General features: G+C 56.9%; 1 protein-coding gene across 1 annotated transcript in view; it reads right to left on the bottom strand.

Moving 5' to 3' along the window:
• Positions 1-22,563, bottom strand: part of Camta1 (calmodulin binding transcription activator 1) — a 764,822-nt gene that overhangs the window by 96,036 nt on the left and 646,223 nt on the right. Inside the window, exon 7 of the mRNA XM_027947479.3 lies at positions 6,036-6,189. Within this exon, the coding sequence (XP_027803280.2) occupies positions 6,036-6,189 (154 nt within the window). The remainder of the gene's footprint in view (positions 1-6,035; positions 6,190-22,563) is intronic.

Below are 22,563 nucleotides of genomic sequence, written 5' to 3'. Positions count from 1 at the left end.
AACTGAGGACTCGGGGGAGCCACAACAGCACCCTCAAGACCCACATTCACAATGCCTCTGTCACCAAGCTGTCACCAAGCTACCTCGTCATCAGCTTGACATTCACCCCCTTTCAACCTGGACCTCCCAGCTCACACTCAACATGGCTGACCTCCACCCCCGCACTCAACCTGGACCTTCCAGCTCACACTCAACATGGCCGCCACTCCCACACTCAACATGGCCTCAGTGGCCTCACACCCAATATGACCTCCCTCCCTTACCTAACAGGGCCCCCCGCACACCCACATGGCCTCTACCCCCACATACTCCATGGCCTCTACCCCCTCACGCTCCCCATCCCTTCCGCCTTCACACCCCTCATCCGTCCACCCTCACATCCAACGTGGCCTCCGCACTTCTTGCCCAGCCCTGTAAGCCTGATTGACAGGCCCATCACCTCTTGCTGCCCCTCCTGTTCGCTTTCCCTCTGTTCCTCCTTCCTGTGTCCCTGCCTGGAGCCCCTTTTGGCCTCTGGTGTGCTCCCAAATCCCACGGGCTTCTCAGGCCAGAGCTGGGCCCTCCTTCTGTCAGGATGTCCCCGAGCCCCAGGGTGCTGCGTCATATCAGGGCTGCCAGCTCTGCCCGCAGTGCCCACCGTGCTGGGCTCGCTAGCTGGCACCGCCTCTTCTGGGCTCCCTGAGGGCAGGGCCTGGCATTCCCGCTGGCACCTCCCTGGGGTCTAGCACTGGGCGACTGGGCAGGAGCTCTGGCAGCTTGCTCGAGGCTTGGTTTTGGCTGGAGGAGGCCCCGAGGGACTGTCCAGCTGGTCTCTGGGTGGCCCCTGCTGTGCAGCGCTTGGCACAAGCTGACTGCTGGCTCGGCAGGTCCAGGCTCTGGAGACAGCTGGCGCTCGGCTTCGGGTGGTTTCCTCTCACGGTGTGGCTGCCGTCTGGACACACTGTCCTTTACCTCTGTGATGTCATTTAAAGGCCACGGGGCCTGAGGGCCATCATCATCCCTGGGCAGGAAGGAGGATGTGGAGGCTCAGAGAGGCCAGGACACCTACCAGGAGGGGTGGTTGGCCGAGGCCGGAGGCTCCATCAAGCTGCTGTCTGCTCCTGGAAGTTCCTCCACCCTTACTGCTGTCCCAGCCCGGAGAGCCATTTCTCAGGGGCAGCGCTTGGGTGTGTGACGAGGCCTACTGGTGCCTTTGGTCTGGACCTCCCGGCATGGAGGCCAGGCGGCTCTGGGAGTGGGGTCCGGAGAACCAAGCATCTCCCTGCAAGCTCACGTGTGTCACCTGTTCCTGAGCATGTACACGCCGGTGGCTGCAAGGGCAGCTGTGTGAGCAGGTGGGCGTGCGCTCATGAGGCAGGAGGGCGTGGCCTGGCGCAGGCAGGGTGCAGGCCTCTGGGCCAGGCTGGCTCCCCGGCCACCGCTCTGCTTTCACCTCCCAGTGCTGCCTAGGACACAGAGGCCTCGGGGCCGGGAGGGGCACAGGGTCCAGGAAGGTCCGGTAGAGCCCGGGCCAGGGGAGTGGACGGATCTGCCCAGTGACGTCTGGGGTTGGGGAGGCCTTGCTTGGCGATGCAGAGCCAGCCAGCCAGGGCACTCCAGGAGTGTGCCTAGGTGGGCACAGCTGGGCAGGCTCACCACTTGGGAGGGCTGTGGACACAACATTGGAGCCACGCCCCTGTCCCTCACTTGATGCATCCTCACCCCCTGCTGGCTGGGAGGTGGCTGGCATGTCTGTCCTGGTCCAGCTGCCAAGAAACAGGCCAGGGCAGAAGGCCACCTGCTCTCAGAGGGGAGGTTGGGCTCCGGAAGGTGGGGGCAGCGGCCTAGAACCTCTGGCCAAGTTTCCCCCCGGCCTGGCAGAACCAGGCCACAGAACCCGGCTGAGACCAGCCTCCACTGGGTCGTCTCCTGGAGGCTGACCCAGGAGGGAGACCGGCACCCGCCTGGGCCTCGCTCACACCGGGGAGTGAGCCGGCTGCAGAGCTGGTGCTCGCCAGCCAGCTGCCTTGGAAGAGGCCCTGGCACACCCAGGGTGAGCCGTGTGAACTTCAGCTGACTCCAGTAGTCAGATGGGACCCCAGACGATCATCCCAGGCCTTGAACCGAGATGAGCGATTCTGTACACCATGAGCCAGGAAGACGAAGCCACAGGCTGAGCGCAGCTCTGCTCCGCCCTGAATCACCCACGCGCAGAACCTTATTCCTCAAAGTGCTTGGCAAAAGACTACACTTCCCAGATTTCTTTGCAACCCGGAGTGACCATATGACATATGAGTGGAAATTATGTATGTACCTTTTGGAACTCATCCTTAAAGGGAAGAAGATCACCCTCCACTTTTTCTTCTCCCCTTCTCACTGACTGAAATGAAGTTGTGATGGCAGGAGCGGGAGCAGCCACTTGGATCATTAAAAGAGAATAACTCCCTGAGAATGGCAGAGCAGCCAGCTGGAAGGAGCCTTCACGGGGACCGGCCACATCAACCCCACACTGCAAATTATGTGAGAGGGAAATATGCTTCTGTTTTATTGAAGCCACTGTACTTTCCCTAGCAGCGGGATCTATATTCTAACTACTATGGAAGGGGTTACAGAGGACAGGGAGGATCTTTGGAAACATATCGGGAGTTCTATCAGACATCTTAATTTGGGGGGTGGGTACCGGGGACTGAACCCAGGGGCACTCAACCACTGAGCCGCATCTCTTTTATTTAGACACAGGTTCTCACTGAGTTGCTTTGCTGAGGCTGGCTTTGAACTTGTGAACCTCCTGTCTCAGCCCTGAGCTGCTGGGATTACAGGCGTGCGGCTCTGTGCCCAGCTCATTTTTTTTTTTTTTCTGTGTGTGTTTATCTGGAGAGGCATTCCTCAGACTGTAGGTTGAACAGAAGGCCCCTTCTGTCCAAAGGGCATGGTTGCAAGAATCAAGGTGGCATCCTCAGAACCAATCTGCCTCAGGAACAGGTATCTGCGATACCTGAGGTAGGAGACCATCTCGAGACAGGTGAGGCAGGGCCGCGGATCCGCGTTTCCCTTTCCCGCCGATAAGCACAACATTTTGATTAAGGCACTGACAACTCTGCTGTAGGGCAGAGAAATTTGGAAACATCAGGAAATCCAACTGTGAAGTCTTTGAAGGACTGTGATTTATGTGAAGATGTGATGAAGCTAATGTGCTTGGCTGCGACGTTGGGTGGCACTCCGGATCCTGGAACCAAATCTGATGGCTTCTTGGCTCTCGGCACACCTGTGCTCTCCCAAACACGGCTAGCTGGTGCCCTCTGCGTGCTCCAGGCCTGATCGGCATCTAAAGCGTTTCCGGGAGCCGTGTTTCCCGGGCTGTAAGCGGAGCCCCGCGCAGGCAAGCTCTGAGCCACGCTGCCGCTCTGCCCCCCGCCCCCGAGACCCGAGAGCGGAGCATTATTGGATTGATGGGGAGTTTGCTGTCGTTTGACATAATTTCCGTGATGCACTGCAGGTTTCTAGGCAGGCTCTCAGCCCCTCCAGTTAAGCGTCCCAGGCCAACCCAGGTCTGGTTTTCACCTCCTGGAGTCCGCGGAGCCTAAGTCCCCCACCCAGCCCGGAGGTGGCGCTCCTGTAGGTGGAGGTGCCAGGGAAAATGGTGAGGGGGTGGCCTGAGGAGAAGCACTCTCCGTGGAGGAGAGAGATGCCTGGGAGGCCCAGGCCGGGGCGCGGCCACCTTCCCAGGGAAGGCTCCTCTAGGAAGCATGTCTTGGCGGGTCCCTGCTCCTGCCCTCCCGGGCCTGTTGCTGGGCCAGCGGCTGCTCCTGGCTGTGTGATGGGCCTTTCTCTGCTGAAGGGGCCCTAATGCGCAGTGGGATCTGACAGGAGTCGCTCCTGCTGGTGAACAGGGGAAAGGACAGCAGGCCCGGAGAGGACGGGGCACAGCTGCCATCTCCAACCGTGGGCACTGAGGGTTGGGACAAGGGGCAGAAGCACCTGACTCTGGCCATCCTGAAGCACCTGCAGTGACTCCAACTCCCAGGAAATGGGAGGGAGGAGGAACCCTTGTCCTTGGTCATGGGACCCAAGCCAGGAGCTGAGTGAGCCCTGTCCAGCTGGTTGGAAGCAGCTGGTCTGGGAACAGAGGCCCCTGGACTCTTGGCCTTTGTGGAGGGGGACCTGGAGAGCAGAGAGGGTGGTGAGGTCACACGTGAGGCAGCCTCAGAGCCAGGACCAGGGCCCAGCTGCCTCCCCAGCTCTGGCTCTCCCTGCTGCCCTGGCCAGGTGGCCCCAGAGCCCACCACGAGCAGTCCCTGCTCTGGCCCAGGAGCAAGGGTGAGCAGGCCAGGGTCGGGAGGGGCAGAGTCCCACACCCAGGGCTAGCCTGCACCCCTCAATGCTGGATCAGAAGTGGGGGGCAGGCCCTCTGGTGCCAGGCCACTGGTCTGGCCTTGGGGAGGTGTCCCTGGGTGGCCTCAGCTCCAGGGCCTTTGTTGCTCGGGGCCCTGCTCACACTCCATGGTTCCTTCTAGGAGCCCCGTGAGCCCAGTGCTGTGCAGACAGCAGGCGCTCCCGGGAGTTCTCTGTGGAGCTTCCCGAGCTTCGCCATGCTCTGCAGCAGGAGGAAGAGGCCGGCGGCCACTCTGGCTGATCACGATGGGGGCTGATTTCATACAGACGTCTCCCCTGGGGGGTCTTGAGGAGGCCCCCATGCTGGGTGCATGTGTGAGGGGCATATAGGAAGGGGCTGTATGGGCTGAGCTCTAAAAGTGAGTGGGTGGGAGGCCAGTGAAGACAGCAGGGCAGCAAGGAGACCGACCTCGAGCGGCGCATGAAGGCAGGGCCTGGGGGCAGGGTGCGGGGCTGAGGGGAAGGGGCTGTGGCCATGGCAGGAGCTGTGCACCCAGTGGCGTCAGCACTGGGTGATGAGTCAAAGGCAGACCCCTGGAAGCAGGAGGGAGGTGGTCGGAGCTGCAGGTGAGCACGCAGCCCATGCCCAGGAGGCCCTGGGACCACCTGGTTCCAGGTTCCAGGCAGCAGCACTGAGGCCAGACCGGCCGGATCCCCCAACCTGGGGGCACTTGGCTCAGAGGATGGCATGAGAGGAAGTTTGGTGTTTGCCGAGCTACTGCCCCCAGAAGGCCTCTCTTCCCATGGAGGACCCTTTGTCCCTCCTGACCCTCATCCCCAACCTTGAGGCTGGGGGGCTGGTGTGTGAATGCTCGGATCTTAGCCTCCAGGGGACTCAGGAAGAGCTGATCACTGCAGGTGGCCCCAGCCTTAGCTCGATCTCCAAGGAAGGGATACATTAGTGGCTCTGCTGTATGTGGTGCCTGACAATTGCGACTTCCCTCCAGCCAGGTGGCTCTGGTTTGGAGAGACCTACAGATGGGCTCTCTCAGGTCCTGAAGGGACCAGCCTTGGCCTGAGCCTGGGTGATGGACAACCTGCACCCTTGGGCCCCTGTTGGCACCAGCCGACTCCGTGCTCCTCTCAGGCTGGCAGCCCTGGGTCTGTTCTTGCAGAGCCCAGCTGTCAGGGGCTGGAGTGGCATTAAGAGCCCTGTAGTGGCCAGGAGCTGTGGCCCACAGAAGCAAGGGACAGCTGAGCCTCAGCCTCCTGGACTCGCTGTGATTTGCACTCAGTGATTCGCACCTGACGGCTTCAGAAAGCTTTGCTTTGCCTACAAAATGGAATCCAGCTCCATCACCATCAAGGGTTCCCCACCCAGTCTGGGCTGAGGCAGCCCCGGGTCCAGGTCCTTCCCTCCCTGGCCTCCCTGCATCCTGTCTGGGCATGGAGACACAGGCCCAGGGCATGCTTGGCCCTGTTGCTTTGTGTCTCTAAGCCTCACGTCTGTCGTATGGACCTGCCATCTTGTGCCTGGGAGTCACAGAGGAGGCTCCTGAGGATCAAGCGGACGTAGGGACATGAGGGAGCTTTGTGAAAGCCAGGTTCCCAGCAGCGCCATCAGCTGAGCAAGACGGGGCTCCGTGGCTGGGACCCCATGGCCGCTGGGGGTCCTCCCTGGCCCCGCCTGGATGGCACTGGCTGGTCCCTGTGCGGCTACTCACACATGGGCTTCAGCTGCCCGATGAGCTCTTCCTTCGTCCATTTTGCCCACTCCTTCTTGTCGGTGTTGATGGAGCAGAGGATGGGGCCGCAGGGCTTCCCGCAGTCCTCGATGGCCGGCACGTTCAGGTAGTGCACCAGGACGATGTCGGGGTTCTGGGGGGAGAGCACAGAGACGGGCAGCATGCGGGCGGCACAGAGGATGTCCAGGGCAGGTGCCCCAGGCCCCCAGAGGTGCAGGCAGGGACTGTCCCCACCCCAGGCTTGCTCCACTTGGGCACACTGAGGCTAGGAACTGGGTGATCCTCTGTTGGGGAGGGTCCTGGGTACTGTGGGAAGGTAGTGACCTCCGGGGTCTCTACCACCCTCTGCCATTAAACTCCTCCTTTGTCTACTGTGACAACAGGAATAGTCTTCAGACATTGCCCAGTGTCCCCTGGTGCCGCTGACCTCCACACCAGCAGGTAAGCATGTGACCAAGGACCCCATCTGTGAGGTCAGCTGTATCCCTGCCCAGCCCCCTTTAGCAGCTGCCCCACTGTCCCTCGTCCCCGCTCTGCACTCAACGCCTGCATTCTCATCACAGCTTGCTGGACCTCCCCACCCAGGTGCCATCCTGCCCTTCTTCCTGGGGGGAAGGAGCTGTAAGCCTGAGGCCCCTGCTTCTCAGGGCTGGGCCCTCTCCCTGCACACAGCTCCACCCATACTCTCCACTGTGGCCTCCACCAGGAGGCAGCTGCCACCCAGGGTCTTAGGGATACTTCCTTAGAAGCCCGTTTGGGGCTTAAAAATGGAAGACCCCCTGGTCAGGCTGAAGACTTTGAGGACACCGCTGGTCCCTACGTGGTTCTATTTAAGAGGGTCAGCCTCTCCCCAGTGAATTTGATCTGAACACCCTTCGTCCCTTCTGCCCACCACTATTTCTGATGGTTACACGCCAAGGGACCTTTGTGGGGTAGCGGCTTTGCTGCAATGAGCACGGGGCCTTGGGGCCTTTCCACGCCATCCCCCCAACCGGGAAAGTGAGGCCATTGAGCCTGGGGCATGCCTGTAATTCCAGCGGCTCAAAAGACTGAGGCAGGAGGATGGCAAGTTCAAGGCCAGCCTCAACAACTTAGTGAGGCCCTGAGCAACTTAGCAAGACCCTGTTGCAAAACAAAACAAACAAAGAAAAGGCAGCTGTCAGGCTGTTTATTCAGCCTGTGAATTTGTTAAAAACAATCACATCATTCCACAGATGCACCTGGACACACCCGGAAAGAAATGGCTGAGCCCTTTGACCCAAACCTGCAGGCATTTCTTGAGCTATTTTTTTTTTCTTGTATGATTCTAAGGAAACTAATGAGAATATACAGAGATCCCACGAGAAAGTACAGAACACACTGTGTGGAAGCCCCTTCCGTGCCGGCCCCGGCCCGTGCCCCAGCTTTCCCAGCTGAGGTTTAAGCACCAGAGTGGGATGGGCAGGGCCCCAGGCATGGAGAAGCCAAGTCTGCACCTGCTTTTTTGGATGCGGTCAGAGCAAAAGCATGAAATGAATATGTGAATCAATCAAGCCATTAATAAATAAAGACTCAAGACTATACCACGACTGGTGTGAGAACATAGACGGGAGAAATTTAAAAAGATTTCCAATAAGGGTTGGAAATATTTTTTTTCTTGCCAACGCTCAGTTAACCAGGAAATTAAATCAACGCCAAGGGGAGCCTCTCATTTGTGGCAGCTTTGCTGGATTGCGGGACTCGCGCTCCTTAATAATAGTGATAATCCCTGATGTCGCCCAGGACTTGCTTCTTTTCAAAGCACTTTCCAGCCATTATCTCATTTGGTGCCCGTGCTAGCCAGGGAGGCGGGCTGGGCAGGGCGGGCACCCTCTGTCTGGAGACAAGCGTGGTGAAGCTTGCCCAAAGCCCAGTGCCTGGCGAGGGATGGGGCCTGGGCGGGAAGCCAGGGCTCCGACTCCAAGTTCCAGACCTGCCAAGACATCTGGTGGCCTCTTTTTGTTTGGCCCAAATGCCTTCCCACCTCCTGTCTCACTTTATCCTTGCAATATGCCCAAGAGGCGGGTGGGCTGGGCAGATCTGCCATGCCCATCACAAGGATGAAGCAACGGTCCTGGTCCTGCCCTCTCCCTGCAGAGCAGCATGCTGGCCTCCCGGGCTGGGGCCAGGCTGAGGGCTCCTACTTGAGCTGGCCTGGCCCGGCAGCAGTGTCAGCTGCTGAGTGGGGTGAGGCAGGATCAAAGGGCTGCAGGGGCCAGCAGGCTACCTGGGGCTTCCTCTGATCCCAGTCTCTGGACCAGGAGCCTGGCCCCGCGGGAGGGAGCTGACAGGTCAGCCCCGTGGAGATGAAAGGCTGCAGCCTCCGACCCACAGCCTCGCTGAGCCGAGCACAGCCTGGGCTCCTGGGAAGGGCTGCGGGAGGCCAAGGGGCGGTGCAGGCAGCGGCTGTGCCCACAAGGCCTTGCTTGCTAAGGAATCAAAGCCCACACCCTGAAGTTCCCGCTGTTTCTGGAAGCTCTGAAGTCTGCCTGAAGGGCCAGTCTCTACCTACCCTCTGAGGACAGGGTCAGCATCCCCCCTCCTCCAGGAAGTCTTCCCCTCTGCCTCCCCTGCCTCACCACCCCCAGGCATGATGGCAACTCACGCTCTGCACATCCGCTTCACCTCCAGACCTCAGAGACGAGGCCCTGGGGACCCCAGCATCTGGAGATGTTGCACTCAGGTTTTGAGGATTGAAATAAAGCTGAATTGTGACCTCTGGTCTTTCTGCCTCCCAGACTTGGGGTCTCTGGACTGTTGGGTCCACGAAGGATAGGAAAGCGCTCCTGAACGGGAGGCCCCGTCTAGACAACTGCAAAGCACAGCTGGTTCCCAACCTTCTTTAGGTGTGAGTCCTCTCTGGGAACCCGTGAAGGCTGTGGGTGCCCCACCCTGTCCCTGACGAGCACCCCCAGGCACCTCAACCCTCCAGGCTTCACAGAGGACCCCACATTTGTAACCACTGGCTTCCATATTCTAGATCTGCTGCCCTCCAATCCACAGGAGCCAGACTGTGGTCCCCTCAGGTCCCCCTCAGCCTTCCTTTCTGGTTGCTTCAAAGCAGTGAGCAGGAAGTCCCAGCCCGTGAGGGTGGAGGAGACTGGGTTTGGGTCAGGTGGGAGCAGGCTGCACTGGACTCCTGTGGTTCTGTCTTTGACCCAGGTTACACACCCCCATCCCCCTGACCCCTACCCCCTGCGCCGTGCGCCCTGTGCTGGGGCTCCCCAGGTGGCGTGTTGATGGTGGACCTCTCCTGGCTTGGGGCTGGCTTTAGGAAGAGAGGAATTGAGGTATTTTTAGAAATTTGGGGCAGATATCCCTTCTTGGCAACATTGCAGTTTTAGTCATTAGTTATACATTTTATGGGGTGTTTTGGCAGAAAAACTATATTCGCCTTAGCATCCTGCAGGCCCTCCATGCTGCCCCGTGGCTGTGTGATGGGCTGGGATGGGGGCCGCTCGGCCCTGGGCTGTGGAATTTCCAGGAAGATGCTAGAGGCTGCCCCCTAAGTGAGCATGACCTTTGAAGATGAACCCCAAATGTCCTGGAGTTCAGTTGGTGGTAAAGGCTCCCCATAGGGATCCCCAGGGAGACGTGGTGGTGGGAGTCTCAGGAGCTTCCAGAGTCCTTTGGGAGGAGTCTTGGGCTACGAGATCCCACCCCTGCTTCTTGGGGCTTCAGGCTCCTCATCTAGAAGTGAAAACAGGCCCTGCCTTTCTCCCCAGGGCTGCAGAGGGAGTTGTGGCAGGGCCTTTGAGAGGCAGGAAGTGCCCCATGGATGGCCGAGAGCCCTGCTGCTCTCACCACCAGTTGCCACCCAAACTGAACCAAACCAACCAGAAAAGTCCTGTGGTTCACCCTAGCAGGCAGTCCAGCCGCTCGGCTGCCTGCAGTGCTGTCCTGGCTCTTACCTGCATAGGCCCTTCCTCCGCGGGCATCCAGCCTGCTTGCTGGGGTGCTCTCTCCCTCCCTAGCCTCTGTCTCGCCTGGGTGACCTCATTCAGCATCCTGGCATCAAGTCCACCCAATTCTGAGGGCCAGTGTCACCCGCAACCTGAGGTGGGGCTTCCATTTAGAAAGACAATGAGCAATTTGAGGAAATAAAACTGCTTTGAACAAGAAACTGCCGTCAGCTCCTGGAGGGTTAGCTATTGTTTGGCATTTGGGGCCTGGGTGGGCAGCACGGGGACAGCCGGGGGCGCCTACAGGTCCTTGGGACTTGGATTAACATGCAGCAGCTCCTGCCTCAGACACTTCAGATTTATAGTTTACCGCAGGGGCAGGTGTTCCCCGACTGGTCCTCACCAGCCTGGGGGCCACAGCTCTCCCTCGCAGAGCCTCCAGCCAGGGAGCACAAGATGAGGACTCAGAGCTGGGGACAGAAAGGAGATTGGGTGGCAAAGACCAGACGAGAGAGAAAGGGGTGCAGCAGACATATGGGCTGGCAGCTGACCTCTCCAGCCTTAGCGCCTGTTCTTTAGCATGGCCTTAACCTTGTTGGGAGGTGAGGCAGGTAAAGGGCTCAGGAAGGAACTGACCCCCAGCCAGCACTCACGTTTAAGGCCACCAACGTTGCCTGCTAAATTACAGCGTTCCGTAATCTGTAACGGGTTTGAGATGGAGGTGGGAGAGGGGTTCTAGTGTGCAGGGAGAAGCTGAGCAGGTCCTCCAAGCTGAGCCCACCCAGGGTGTGTGTAACACGTCCTGAGGTCAGCTGGGGGCGCAGCGCAAGCTCTTCACTGGAGACCCGCTAAGGGGACTCAAATTTTAGCCCTGGGGCTCTCGCATCCTCCTCTTGGACACTCCTGGGGTGGATGCTTGGTGGCTGGAGGCCAGGTGGGGGTCCCAAAGCCCCAGCCCTGTCTCCTCTGCCACCACCAGAGAGGAGGAGGTCCAGAGCCAGCCAGCACCCTTGCTATAGAGGAAGCAGGACAGCAAACCAAGAAGTGGTTAAAAATGCAAAAAGACCTTGGGTTTGATAAAGAAAAATGCAGCTGCAACATCTGTTTGACTCTTGTTTGCAGCTTCATCAACGCTAAGTGGTCAATAAATCAGAGTGGCATGGCGTTCCGTTTCTTCTGTGGCTCAGTCATTAATCTCGTGCCAGTTCTCATGAAAAATGAAGGAGAGAGGCTGTGTGATAGTGGAAATGTATACATTACCCACAAAGTCATAATGGCATGTAATAGTGCCACACACCTCCCCACTTGCCTCGGGGGTGCGGGGGCGGCCCGTGTGCCACCAGCTGGAAGGGGGGAGGTGAGCAAGTAAATCGGCGTCGTTGGCGCCACAAGCCCTTTCTACTATTGCATTTGTCATATTAGCACCATTTATGCAGATTCCGTACGCCCCATGAGCCTGGTCTTAAGAGGCACAGCCTTCCCTGTACCTGGGTGCTTCATAAACAACGAGGGTAGAAGCCCATAAACAGGAGTGCAAAGCTGGCAGAGAGAAGGGCAGGATTTATTAGGGAGTGAATAAATGATGATAGGAGGCAGCTCGGGGCTGTGGGTGTCACCTGGCTGCAAGGCAGAGAAAAATCCTCTTGCCCACGCTCCAGCTGCCCCGGGCAGCTTGCCACCTGTTCTCTCCGTCCTGGGTAAAGGTATGAGGTGGGGGCTGATGGTCCCCAGGCCCCTGGAGGGGGAATTCCATTCCCCTCTGTCCTCCACCGAGGGCCTCCTGGAGGGTCTGAGGGCCTGGAGCTGAGACCCGGAGGGTGGAAGGAAATGGAGAACTCTACTTCCCAAGAAGGGCCAGAGTGGGTGGCACCTGCGGCTCAGGTCTCCTGGGGTCACTGGGCTCTGAGGCTGCTGTCTCCTCGGATCTTTGCCCTGCAGTCCAGACAGCAGGACACACAGGTGGGGGAAGGTCCTCCTGGGCTCTGCCGCATGGAGCTGCTGTGTTCTACTGCCTTCGCTGTGGGTGTGCTGGGTGCTCTAGGCACGAGACGGGGCAGGAGAGTGTCTGTTCCTTGAGCACACACCTTCCACTGGGGACCTCTGTTTCCAAAGATGGCTTTCTCAAGCCAGCTGTGGGCTGGGCCTCAGCTTCGGCCACATGTGTGTCCTGGTTCAGCCACTCCGGCCTCCTGAGTCACTCCTCTATTGCTATCCCGGCTCACAGAGAGGAGAGTGTTGGAGGGGTGGAGACTCCTGTTGCTCAAACCAGCCTGCACTCAGATGCTGGATCTCCTCACCCCTACTCTGCCCAGACCCCGGGGCCCTGGGACTTGGTGGGAGGAGGGCTGTGCATGCAGCCTCAGGATCTGGGGCAGCAACAGCCCCATTAACAGCAGCACAGGTGCAAAATGGTTCAGGGAACTGGCTAAATGGTGCAGAGGACGAGGCTGTGAACACAGGGCCGGGCGGCTGGAAGGGTCCTGCCAGGCAGGCGAGCTCCTTGGGGGAGGCCAAGGCTGCAGACACCCCGTCTCCATATCAAGGAGCCACAGTTGTCAGACAGGGGCGCGTAGGGGAGATAGAGGGATGGCTAAATGAGTTCCTAGGGACATGAGTTCCGAGGGACAGACCCAGGTCCTCAAAGTCAGGGACAGTTGCAGCGAAAAGAGGGAAGGCAGGGAGCAGGAACTAAAAGGTGGCCTGAGGCCCCCAGGAATAGGCAAGGCCAGTGGTCAACTGTATTTTAGCTGGGCCCAGGGACCCCCACTGCAGTCCAGGTATCGTACGGTTCCTCGCCCATGCCCAGCAGGGCCTGGGGGGCTAGGAGTGATGCCCAGCAAGAGGCTTGGGGGGTCTGCATGGGGTCAGAGGTTGCTGACCAGGGGAGCCCCGAGGCCCTTTGAAAGGGCTGCCCTCATCAAGCGAGCACCTGGCAGCGGGTGTCTGGGGCCGGCAGCCCTCCCCGCCTGGAAGGGAGGCTGGGAGACTTAATTATTTAATGTGGGTAAAGTGGTCTGAAGATGGAAAATCCTGGGTAATTGCTGAGTGCTGCTGCTGTTGTTATTACACAATTACCAGAATTTTCCAGTCATGGGAATCTAGTTAAACAATTTCCACCTGGTGCAGGGTTCCGGGACCCATGCCGGCAGAGGGGTTGGCTGGCTCTGCTCCTTCGGTCTGAAGGTGAGGAGGAAAGATACCAGTGGGGCAGACCATGCCCAGCCTGGTCCTGGCCGGCTCTGGGTGTTCAGAGAATGCAGGGTGCAGGGTGATTTGTCACCGTCCGTGAGCAGATCAGATAAAGAGGCAAGGGTTGCCAGAGTTTCCTGCCCATCTGGACTTCTCAGAAGCCTCTGAGAAGGTTCTATCCAAAGGTTCCTAGCAGGTGAAGCCGTTCTGGAACGAGACTTCTCGGGAGCTCTGGTGCAGCGAGACCTGCCTCCCCGGGGCTCCTGCGGGGCGCAGATGTGTGGAGCATTTCTGAATGGACAGATGGAGACCACCGGACTCACACTGGCTTGGGGCCAGGCCTCGGCTTATCTAAAATCATTACAAGTGATCTGGGAGAAGGGTTGTCCAATTACATCTCCATGTTTGCAGATGATGCTAAACTTCTGCAGGTATTGAAGGATCTCATGGGGTCACTTTGATGGGTAGATGAGTGACAGATGGCTCCTGGTGGTGGAGAGCAAGGCAGCAGCTGGGGAAGGGTTAAATAAATTGCCCATGGAGGCCTTGGTGACCCAGCTGGAGGACCCCAGTGGTTCACGGAGGCTCCTGGTCCAGAGTTGCCAGGACCAGCCGGGGCCTCGTTTGGCAAGCGGGGCATGACCTGGGTCTTGGAAAGGAAATGTCGAAGGCTGCCTTTATCACAGAGCTCATCTGCAATGGCGAGAGTGGGGTCTGTAGGCGTGGGCAGCCTCAAGCAGGGAGGACCTCTCTGTCCAGCAAGACAAAGGCTAAAAGGAAATGCGATTCACATCTTTTGGGTCCCAAAGTGCTTTTCCCTCCAGCTCCCCAAATCCTAAGAATGAGGGTGTCCCTGCACCCCGGAGCTCAGGGAGGTCATGTTAGCACAAATCAACTACATGAAGGGACACTAAATGTGTTGCTAAGGGAAACAGGGCTGAAATGTATCAAGAGGTTTTTTTTTTTTTTAAACTGGTGGCATTAGTTCCTGGGTGGCTGATCCATAAGGAGTTAGGAAAGGAGATCAGGAGATGGGAGAGCTTGGGGGTTGACCTGAACCCAGGTGTCACCATGATACTTGGTGCCCCATAGGGAGGGATCCAGGCTGGAAGTGTCAGCTGGGTGCTGTGTCCACCCATCCATCTCGTGCTTGCTAGGGTTTTGCCGAGATGCAGGCTGGTGCCCTGCGGTTGGCAGAGTCTGAGCTTGGATGAGATTGTTGGTCTGTGTCCTGTGTGTCTTCTGCTCTCACCTTGAACTAATTTTTGATTTATTAGAGATCACCACAAGAGTTGCTCCAATGAGCCTTGGGACCAGAAGCCATGGATCTTTTCCAGAGACAAAGAGAACTCCTGGGAAGCAGAGCCAGAGGCCAAGGCCACCCATGTGCCTGGTGGTCAGGATTCAGAGGGCTGCAGACCCTGCTGACCTCCCTCCCTCCCTCCCAATCCACAGGGTACACCAGCCTCAAAGGGACCTGCCTCTCATGTCCCCTCCTGTCTCTCCCACTCCCTCCAAGGACATGTACCCCAAGCCTGCTCCTGGGACAGATCTGTGCCCCATTAGGCAGTGAATCAGCCCCATCTGATGACAATGGCACCAGTCATCCAGGAGTCTCTGAGGGCCGATGTGCTCTGAGCCTTCCTGTCCATCTGCTCGCCATAGCTGCTCTGGAGGAGGCTGGGCATGTGGCACCACCCGCTGCACAGAGAAGTGCCACGTGATCTGCTAATGGCCTCGTGGTTGATGGGAGGCAGAGCTAGATGAGGCTCAAATGCATTTGGCGTTCTTTTGACAAAAGTACTGAAATTTTCTTTAGGGAAACAATCATTTCTGCCACTCAGACTAGGGGTGACCCATGTGTCTCGGGCTGGCCACTCAGAGCCCGGCTTTCTCTGGGCCATGGTGATTGCTCAGGGACAGAACCCCTGGGAGTAATCAGAGCTGGTCCTTGGTGTTTTGCCGGAGCCACAGGAGGACACGGATGGTCTTTCCTGCTGGACTTGAACTGGGGAGGATGAACCCTATCACTCCCAGAAGCTGTCTCTTGCCAACACATGCAGCCCAAGGGGGAGTGGCATGGATGAGGCAGAGCTGAGGGCAGGGGCACTAAGCCTCCATGCCAGTGACTGAATCCCTGAGTGGTCGTGCCTGAATCTGGCATACTGCAAGACTTTGCAGGGATTGGACCTTCCAAGTTTCCTTTTACCCTAAAGTCAGTTCAAGTTGAGATTTCTGTTGCACTCACAGAGAGCCCTAACTCTGAATTTAGACCAGATGTCTTCTTTTTGTTAAGCCAACAATATCCTTCACTGTACAATCCAGTCTGTCTAGAAGGTAGGTGACAGCCGCCACCACTACCACCCCCACTGGGATTATGGGGAACTCCCATTTCTTTACACCTGCATGTTCCAGGTGCTGAGTGCTAAGTCCTATAGGATTTAGCTCCTTTAATTCTTATGACAACCCCATAAGGTAGGACTGGTTGTGATCACCTCTACTGCAATATAGGGAACATGAACTACGGCTACTTAGCTCACCAAAGTCCCACCCCGCTGGACACAGGTCTGTCCTATGCTAAACAAGCAGTGCACCCAGCGGGTCTGCCCTGGCTTCTGGGTTCTGCTACTTTCTCGCTGTGGGCTTTGGGCAATCACTTCTCTGTGCCTTGGTTTTCTCACCTATAAAGTGGGGATACTATTCGTGCCTACTTTCTGAGGTGGCTGTGAAGGGGAAGTGAGATCAGACCGTGCCTGATGCACAGTAAGCTACTGCCGGGTACCAGCATCACCGACCTCTCCAGCTACCACTGCCTCACCACCCAACATGGCCACAAAGTGTCCCATAGAACCTCAGTGTGGATCAAACTGACTCAGCCTTTGCTCACTTGGGAGAGGCAGTTCTTGAAGGCAGAAGCCAGTAGGGCAGGGTGACACAATTCTTGGTCAACACCAAGGAAGTGTCCTTATCTCCAGTGAATGCGCAGGCCCTCAGAGAGCTTCCGATGGGCCACACCCCAGTCACTCTTGTCCAATCATGAAAACAGGGTCTCAGAGACAGTTCTTGGCTCTCTTCCAAGTGCTTGAAGAAATCAAAACTATATTTCCTAGAGAGATTCTATGAGTCTTTGTGGATCCAAAGAGATCACTGTGGCACCCCAACCCTGCCATATCCTGTGGTTAATGGGATCCTTTGGGTCACTTGGGCTCATTTCTAGGCCTCATCTGGATGCGAATGACATGGAGTGACTCCCAGGCCCTTGAGGAACCCCAGGCCTTCCCTGGGGATCGCTGCTCCCCTCCTCCTGGGATGCTTATGCATTTAAATGTGTGCACGAAAGACCCTTGAGGACCCTGCAAACCACAGGCCTTTTCTTCTAAAGATGGATAAAACCAGGAGGCAGCTTAGGGATCCTCCAGGTCACTTTGTCCCTGCACTTCCATTTTCAGTTGGGCAAACAGAGCCAAGAGAGGCTATGACTTGCCCCATGTCACCCAGTGGACAGGGAGAAGATGATGACAGGGAGCCCACCAACCCTCTCCTGGCCTCCTACCTCCCCACCACTGATGTTCAGAACTGCCCAGCAGCAATGCCTACTCTTGCCTTGCTTTGTAGAGAGGCGATGGAGAAGGTCAGAGCTGGCTGTTGCTTGCCAAAGTGACACTGGGAACAAGGCTGGCTTCCCCGACCCTGGCCTCCTTCACAGCCTCAACTAAGAACAGGCCCCCGGTGGGAGGTTGATGGGGGGCTGGAAGGGCCCTGGCATCCTCCTGGTGGGGCAGGTATTCTAAGCTGGGAAGTCTAGGAGACTGGGACCTAGCAACCCACTGCTCTGGGGGAGCCCCTGGGGAGCCCCTCCACTAAATCCTGTTGAAGACAGGAACCCCAAGCTCTCGCTTGACTGACAAATGGGCCCACTGCCGAGGCGGCAGAGGATGGATGGTACCCGGCCCATCAAGCAGCTATAGGATTTTTATGCTTTGGCAACTGTAACAGTGAGATTCCAGCAATTGTTTTAGAGGGAATCATGATTAAATTGGGCTGTATGTTTTTTTAATGTGTTCCCCAGTTCCCCTTTAATACCTTGGTAGGACGAGATAAATTGTAATCACTGAAGTAATTGTGGCCCTCAACAGTTACGTCTTGGAAGAGTGACTGGGGGTTAACAAAGCCTCCGCAGGGCAAGGTTTGGATTAGAAAATACAGTTTTTCTTTTGTTATTTTCTTTTTAAATCCCTCTTTATCTTCTTCCTTTCTCCGGTGGCTCCCGGAGCTCGCTGATAACCTGGAAGCCTCCTTGGGTAATAACGGGACCCGCTGTGTTAAGGACACAGGCGAATCTGGGGCCACCCTCTCTGCAGAGCCGCTGCGGCAGGCCCGCCCCTCCCCAGAGCCTGCACTGCAGGCAACGCCAGCTTGTCCCTCAACCAGGGGCCTCGATGGCCTGAATACCAACATAGATTCAGGTCCCATCTTCGCTGCCAAGTCCTGAAACCACAGGCAGGGGCCCAGCCAAGGGGGCTACCCTAACCTGCCCTCTGCAACAGCAGAGTGAGCCCCCCAATCCTTGCACGACCTCTGCCTTGCAGTGTCCCTTTTTTGGTGGATGCTGAGGCCACCACTGGGGCGGGTGTCTGGCCTGCAGGGAGCTGATGACCCTGCTGGAGCCACCGTCTTCGATGGTGTGATAGAAAGACCTGGCCTCCTCCAGCTGCCTTGGGGCATCTGCAGGCATCACCCTGAGACCAACACCTGCATCTGCCAGCAGGGGCAGCACTGGGCCACAGAGCCCCCAGCTGGCCACCACTCCAGGGTGCTGCTAATGCCCGCAGAGCCCAGGGAAGGGAAGAGGTAGCAAGGGGACAGCAAGGAGTTTTCTCTCAGTCCCTGAGGCTACTGCCCAGTCTGGCCTGCACTGCCTTGTCCCTGGGCCCTGGCCCCAGCCTCCTGACTGGTTCCTGCCAGACTCTCGGAGTCGTCTTCTAAGTCCCAGTTTGGCTGGTGCCGTCCATTGCTGACCTCCATGGCTCTAATTTCCTGTGAACACAATGCCACTCCTGACACCAATGGCCTCCCAAGTCAGATCAATACGCTGTCCGTCTACACCTCCCTCATGCTCTCTCACATCACCCGTCTCCAAAATCAGGACCACTTGGCGGCTCTGCCACAGCTTTGCCCACTCTGCTCCCAAGGCCTGGAATCCCTCCATGTTCCACCTACTTCCCACCCAGCTCCAACACCGCACTGTCCTCGCAGCCCCCTTCCTTCTCCCAACCAATGAGAAGTGCCTTCACCCAGAGGCCCAAAGAGGCCCTTTCCACCTCGGGTTCAGCAGTGGCAAGCCCTGACTCTTCTCCCTCGACTTTGGGCTGCGGTCCATCTCCCTCCTCCACACCCAGCTTCCTGAGAGCAGAGTCTCAGTCGGAAGGAAGCTCATTGCCTATAGGCAGGTGTCTACCCCTGCCCCTGGGGCAGTGGTGAATGGAATTGTTCAGCCTGGACCACTTGCAGGGAGCCACTGTACTGGGGTTGGATGCTGTGTTAGGAGGAGAGCAAGCGCACCCACCAGTGGGTGGCACCTACTCTCCTCACCCCACCTCTTCCCCCATTGCTGGGCAGGGTGAATGGTGCTGCAGGGCCTTCTGGGTACTTCAGCAAGTTGAGTTTCCTTGGGTTCTCCTTTTAACCTAATTTCTGCTGCATTCTTCTGTGGGAGCAGGGGCCTACCAGGATGATTCCTGTCATACAAAACTCCACTCTTCATCTTGGCCCTTGAAATTTTTTACTAAACCATGGTGGCTGGTGGCTGGTGGCTGGTATATGGCGGGTGGCAGATAGCATTGAGCTCTGCCCAGGGTCTCGGAATCGCACAGCAGAATTCTGGGTTGCTATCACTAATTGATCATCACTGGGGTGGGAGAACAAAACACGGTCATCATGTCAGCATGTGTGCGTGCGCGCACACACACACACACACACACACACACACCCTCTTGGCTGGGAGACCCACAGCTCTCTCCCCTGTTTGTTTTTAAGTTTCACCGCGGCTGCCTTGAAGCTGAGAAAACAGACGCTGGGCTGAGGGCCTTGGCACCAGCCCAGGGTAACTGGGACACCCATGTTTGCAAAGAAAGCATTTGTGAAGTGTGAAGAAATCCGAACAGTGCTGTTCAAAAACTGTGTTTAAATTTCACTCAAAATGTTCTATTTTGTGTAGGGGGTAGAGTCCCTTTGGAAAAAACACTTGCTGGCATTCGCAAACCTCTGTTGCTATGGAGCTGTTAAGACGTTAGCTACCCAGGATGGCAATTAATTCTGGTGGTTGTAGGTAAATCGGGCCAGCGGCTCCTTTGGAGAGAGCTGATGGGAAAGGGGTACTTACAGGGAAAGCTGAAAAGTGCCATCAGGGGGAGGGGGTCAGGCGACTTTCCTAGCTATCCCTGGGCTTCCCTTGCCGTCTGGGAGACAGGGCACCGTGCTGGGAGATGCTTTGGCTGACAGGAGAGGCCGGCTGGGGGCTCCCAGCTCACCCAGTTGCCAGTGGGCTGCCCTGGGTGTAATTCTCAGTGGCTTAGAGACCGTTTTCTCCTCCACGGATGGCACACATGGTTCACTCACCCACTTGTCCCTTCACTCATTCACTTGTCTATTCAGCAGGTGTCTCAAGAGCCAGGACATGCCGGGGACTGGCCTTGGATCCAGGTCTGCAGTGATGAGGACTAAATCTCTCCCTCAAAGGGACAAACTGATGAAGAAGCTGATGGTTCTGGATAATGTGAGATGCCAGGAGCATTAAAAAGACAGGTTGATGGAGATGAAGGGTGCAGAGGGGTCAGGATGAATTCAGGTGGCTCTGGGAGGCCTCTGGGGAGGGGACCTTGAGTGGAGTCTGGAATGATAGGGAAAAGCCAGCTTTGGGGAGACCTGGGAGGAAAGTGCAGGCACTGGGAACTGGGATAAAGATCTGAGGACAGACCCAGGCCGTCACAAAATGGCCAGGTGAGCAGGGGGCAGGGCTGACAAGGGCCAGTGTCCAAGATGGTGGCTCTGCGTCTATCTTGGGGGCTGGGTTAATATTTGTTGATTAAGTGAAACGGTCCAGAGACACATCAATGTTGAATGAGCTGCCACATGGCACTAAAGATTCATTCTCTCCTTGGAAGGAGAACCTCCTCATGTTGAGATTCAGTCACCAGGAAGGGCCCACACCTCCGCCAAGAAGCACAAGACCCACCCGTTAGGGAGGAGGTCACCCAGGTTTCCATGTTTAAGGCTTGTTCTGAAAGAACAATCTGTTTTGTTGGCTATTTGTTGAATGAAGGCTTAAAGGATGTGTTCTGATGAAGTCAGCTGCTTTCAGTAGCAGATTCTAATTTTGGAATTAAAATAAGAAACAGTACACCAATCTGTTATCTTGCCTGCAGCCAGACGACGGAAAGCACTTGGACATGAAGCCAGACCTTGGCTCCAACCTCACCTGGGCCACTTTAAAGGCTCTGTGATCTCGGGCAAGTGACTTAATGCCTCTTGGCCTCATCTCCTCAACAGCACAAGGGACCATCATGTCAGGGTCATTGCAGGATTAAGAGAGAGAATATGGCGGGTGCCCAACACAGTTCCCATTGATGAAGGAGTTCAAGAACATGCCAACTTCTCCCCAGCTCCTCCCACACCTCCGGGGCCACAACATGAAAGGTCAAGTCCAGTTCTACCGTGCCCTATTTGGTTTGCCTTTAGAGGTTTAGACCCAAGTTTGGTAGTGACTGCAAAAGTCACACGAGGTCACCCAGGGAAGACTCCTGGCCCTGTCCTTGGCACCTTTACTCTGGAGGCACAGGGGAGCCAAAACCTGGCAGAGCTGACTTGGTGCCCGGAATTTTGCAACTGACCATGGCCAATTGAAAATCAAAGTGACCTTCTCAGAAGAGATGGTCCCTACCCCTGCCCCGCCCCGGTGCACACAGACTTCTCCATCCTTCTCAGCAAACTCCCAGAAGGATCAGCACTGCGCTTGGCATGCCCATCCCCCACTCCCCCTCATTTGAATGCGTGCCCGAGATGGAGTGTGTCGAGCAGTCTGCTGGGCAGAGCCACCGACAGGAAATTAATTTTTTCGTTTCTTATGAGCTTAGAGGGGAGTATCTCTGTGGTGCAGGGCTGCCAGGACAAGGTTCACCGGGGCTCCCAGCAGTTTTGATATTGGAGGTGGGCGCTGAAACCTCCCTCACCTCCTTCTCAGGCTCACACCTGACTTAGCAAGTGTCTCCGCAGCCAACAGAAAATTCCTGGCATCTGGGGCTGCAGCTCCTGGTGAAAATTCTGTGGATGCTGACAGGTGACAGGGACAAGATTTAAAAAAAAAAAAAAGGTGACTGTGGACTGTCACTGTGAAGTGGAAGGGCTTCAGGGCTCCTGGCATCCACTGAGGGGACCCTCCCAGAGTTCTTGATGCTCTGAGAGCAGCAGCTCCTCTCCTAGGGTAGCTTCCCTCTAGTCACCCTAGGAGGGGGGCTCCTGGCCTTGCTCCATCCCTGTCCCCCTTCCTCCTGGGCTACAGCCCCCAGTCAGGACCCTGGCCTCTCTCCACTCCTGGCCCCTGCCCTTCCCATCAATAGAGGGAATTTTGACCCTCTGGCTTTCCCTAGTTCTCTCTCTCCTAGCTCCGCCTTCTCCACTCCGTCTGTCCTGCACCTGTCCTCAGGGTTGCCTCCTCTGACACCTTTTCCCAGCTGCTCTTGTCAAAGGATCATTTGGCTTCATCCGAACTGTCAGGTTCCGTTTCTCAGAGTGAAGCCTTTGCATCTCTCTGACCTTCTCCTGAATTGAGTTGGTTCCCCAGCTAAGAATCAGCTGATCTCAGCCCTGGCCAAGGCTGGGCTCTCAATCATACCTTATCTGTTCAGCCCCAGGCCTTTCCCCACCTCTCTCCCCGCAGTCTCCTCCCTCCTTTCTACCCTCATCTTTGGGACACCTGCTCTGTGAGTGCTGGTGTAGGTACTGGAAGGCTGAGCATGGCCCTGCACTCCAAGTGCAGTCTGTCTCCCGGGGAAACGTCTCTCGATATTCTTCAGAAGTAAAGTCCTATGAGAGAAGCAGGGAGAGGGGTGCAGGGCAAGGCCTGGCTCTTTTTCTCCAACTTCTGATCACATCTAGTTGGTGAGCCATCCTCCCCCATCCCCTCCCTCAGGGGGAAAGGCATCATGGGAAATCCTGGAGGTGAGCCAGGCTGCAACAAGGTTTCTCAACATCACGTCTATAGAGACTTGCAGCTGGATGATCCCCGTTGTGGAGGGCCGTGCGTTGTAGCATCCTAGAGCATCTGTGGCCTCTACTGCCAAATGCCAGTGGCATCCTCAAATGGTGACAACAAAAAAACACCTCCACAAATTGCCAAACAT

The sequence above is a fragment of the Marmota flaviventris genome, chromosome 10, assembly GCF_047511675.1.
Source record: "Marmota flaviventris isolate mMarFla1 chromosome 10, mMarFla1.hap1, whole genome shotgun sequence".
Taxonomy (NCBI): domain Eukaryota; kingdom Metazoa; phylum Chordata; class Mammalia; order Rodentia; family Sciuridae; genus Marmota; species Marmota flaviventris.
The sequence above is the reverse complement of the archived record's forward strand: the minus strand, read 5'-3'. Positions and strand labels throughout refer to the sequence as shown.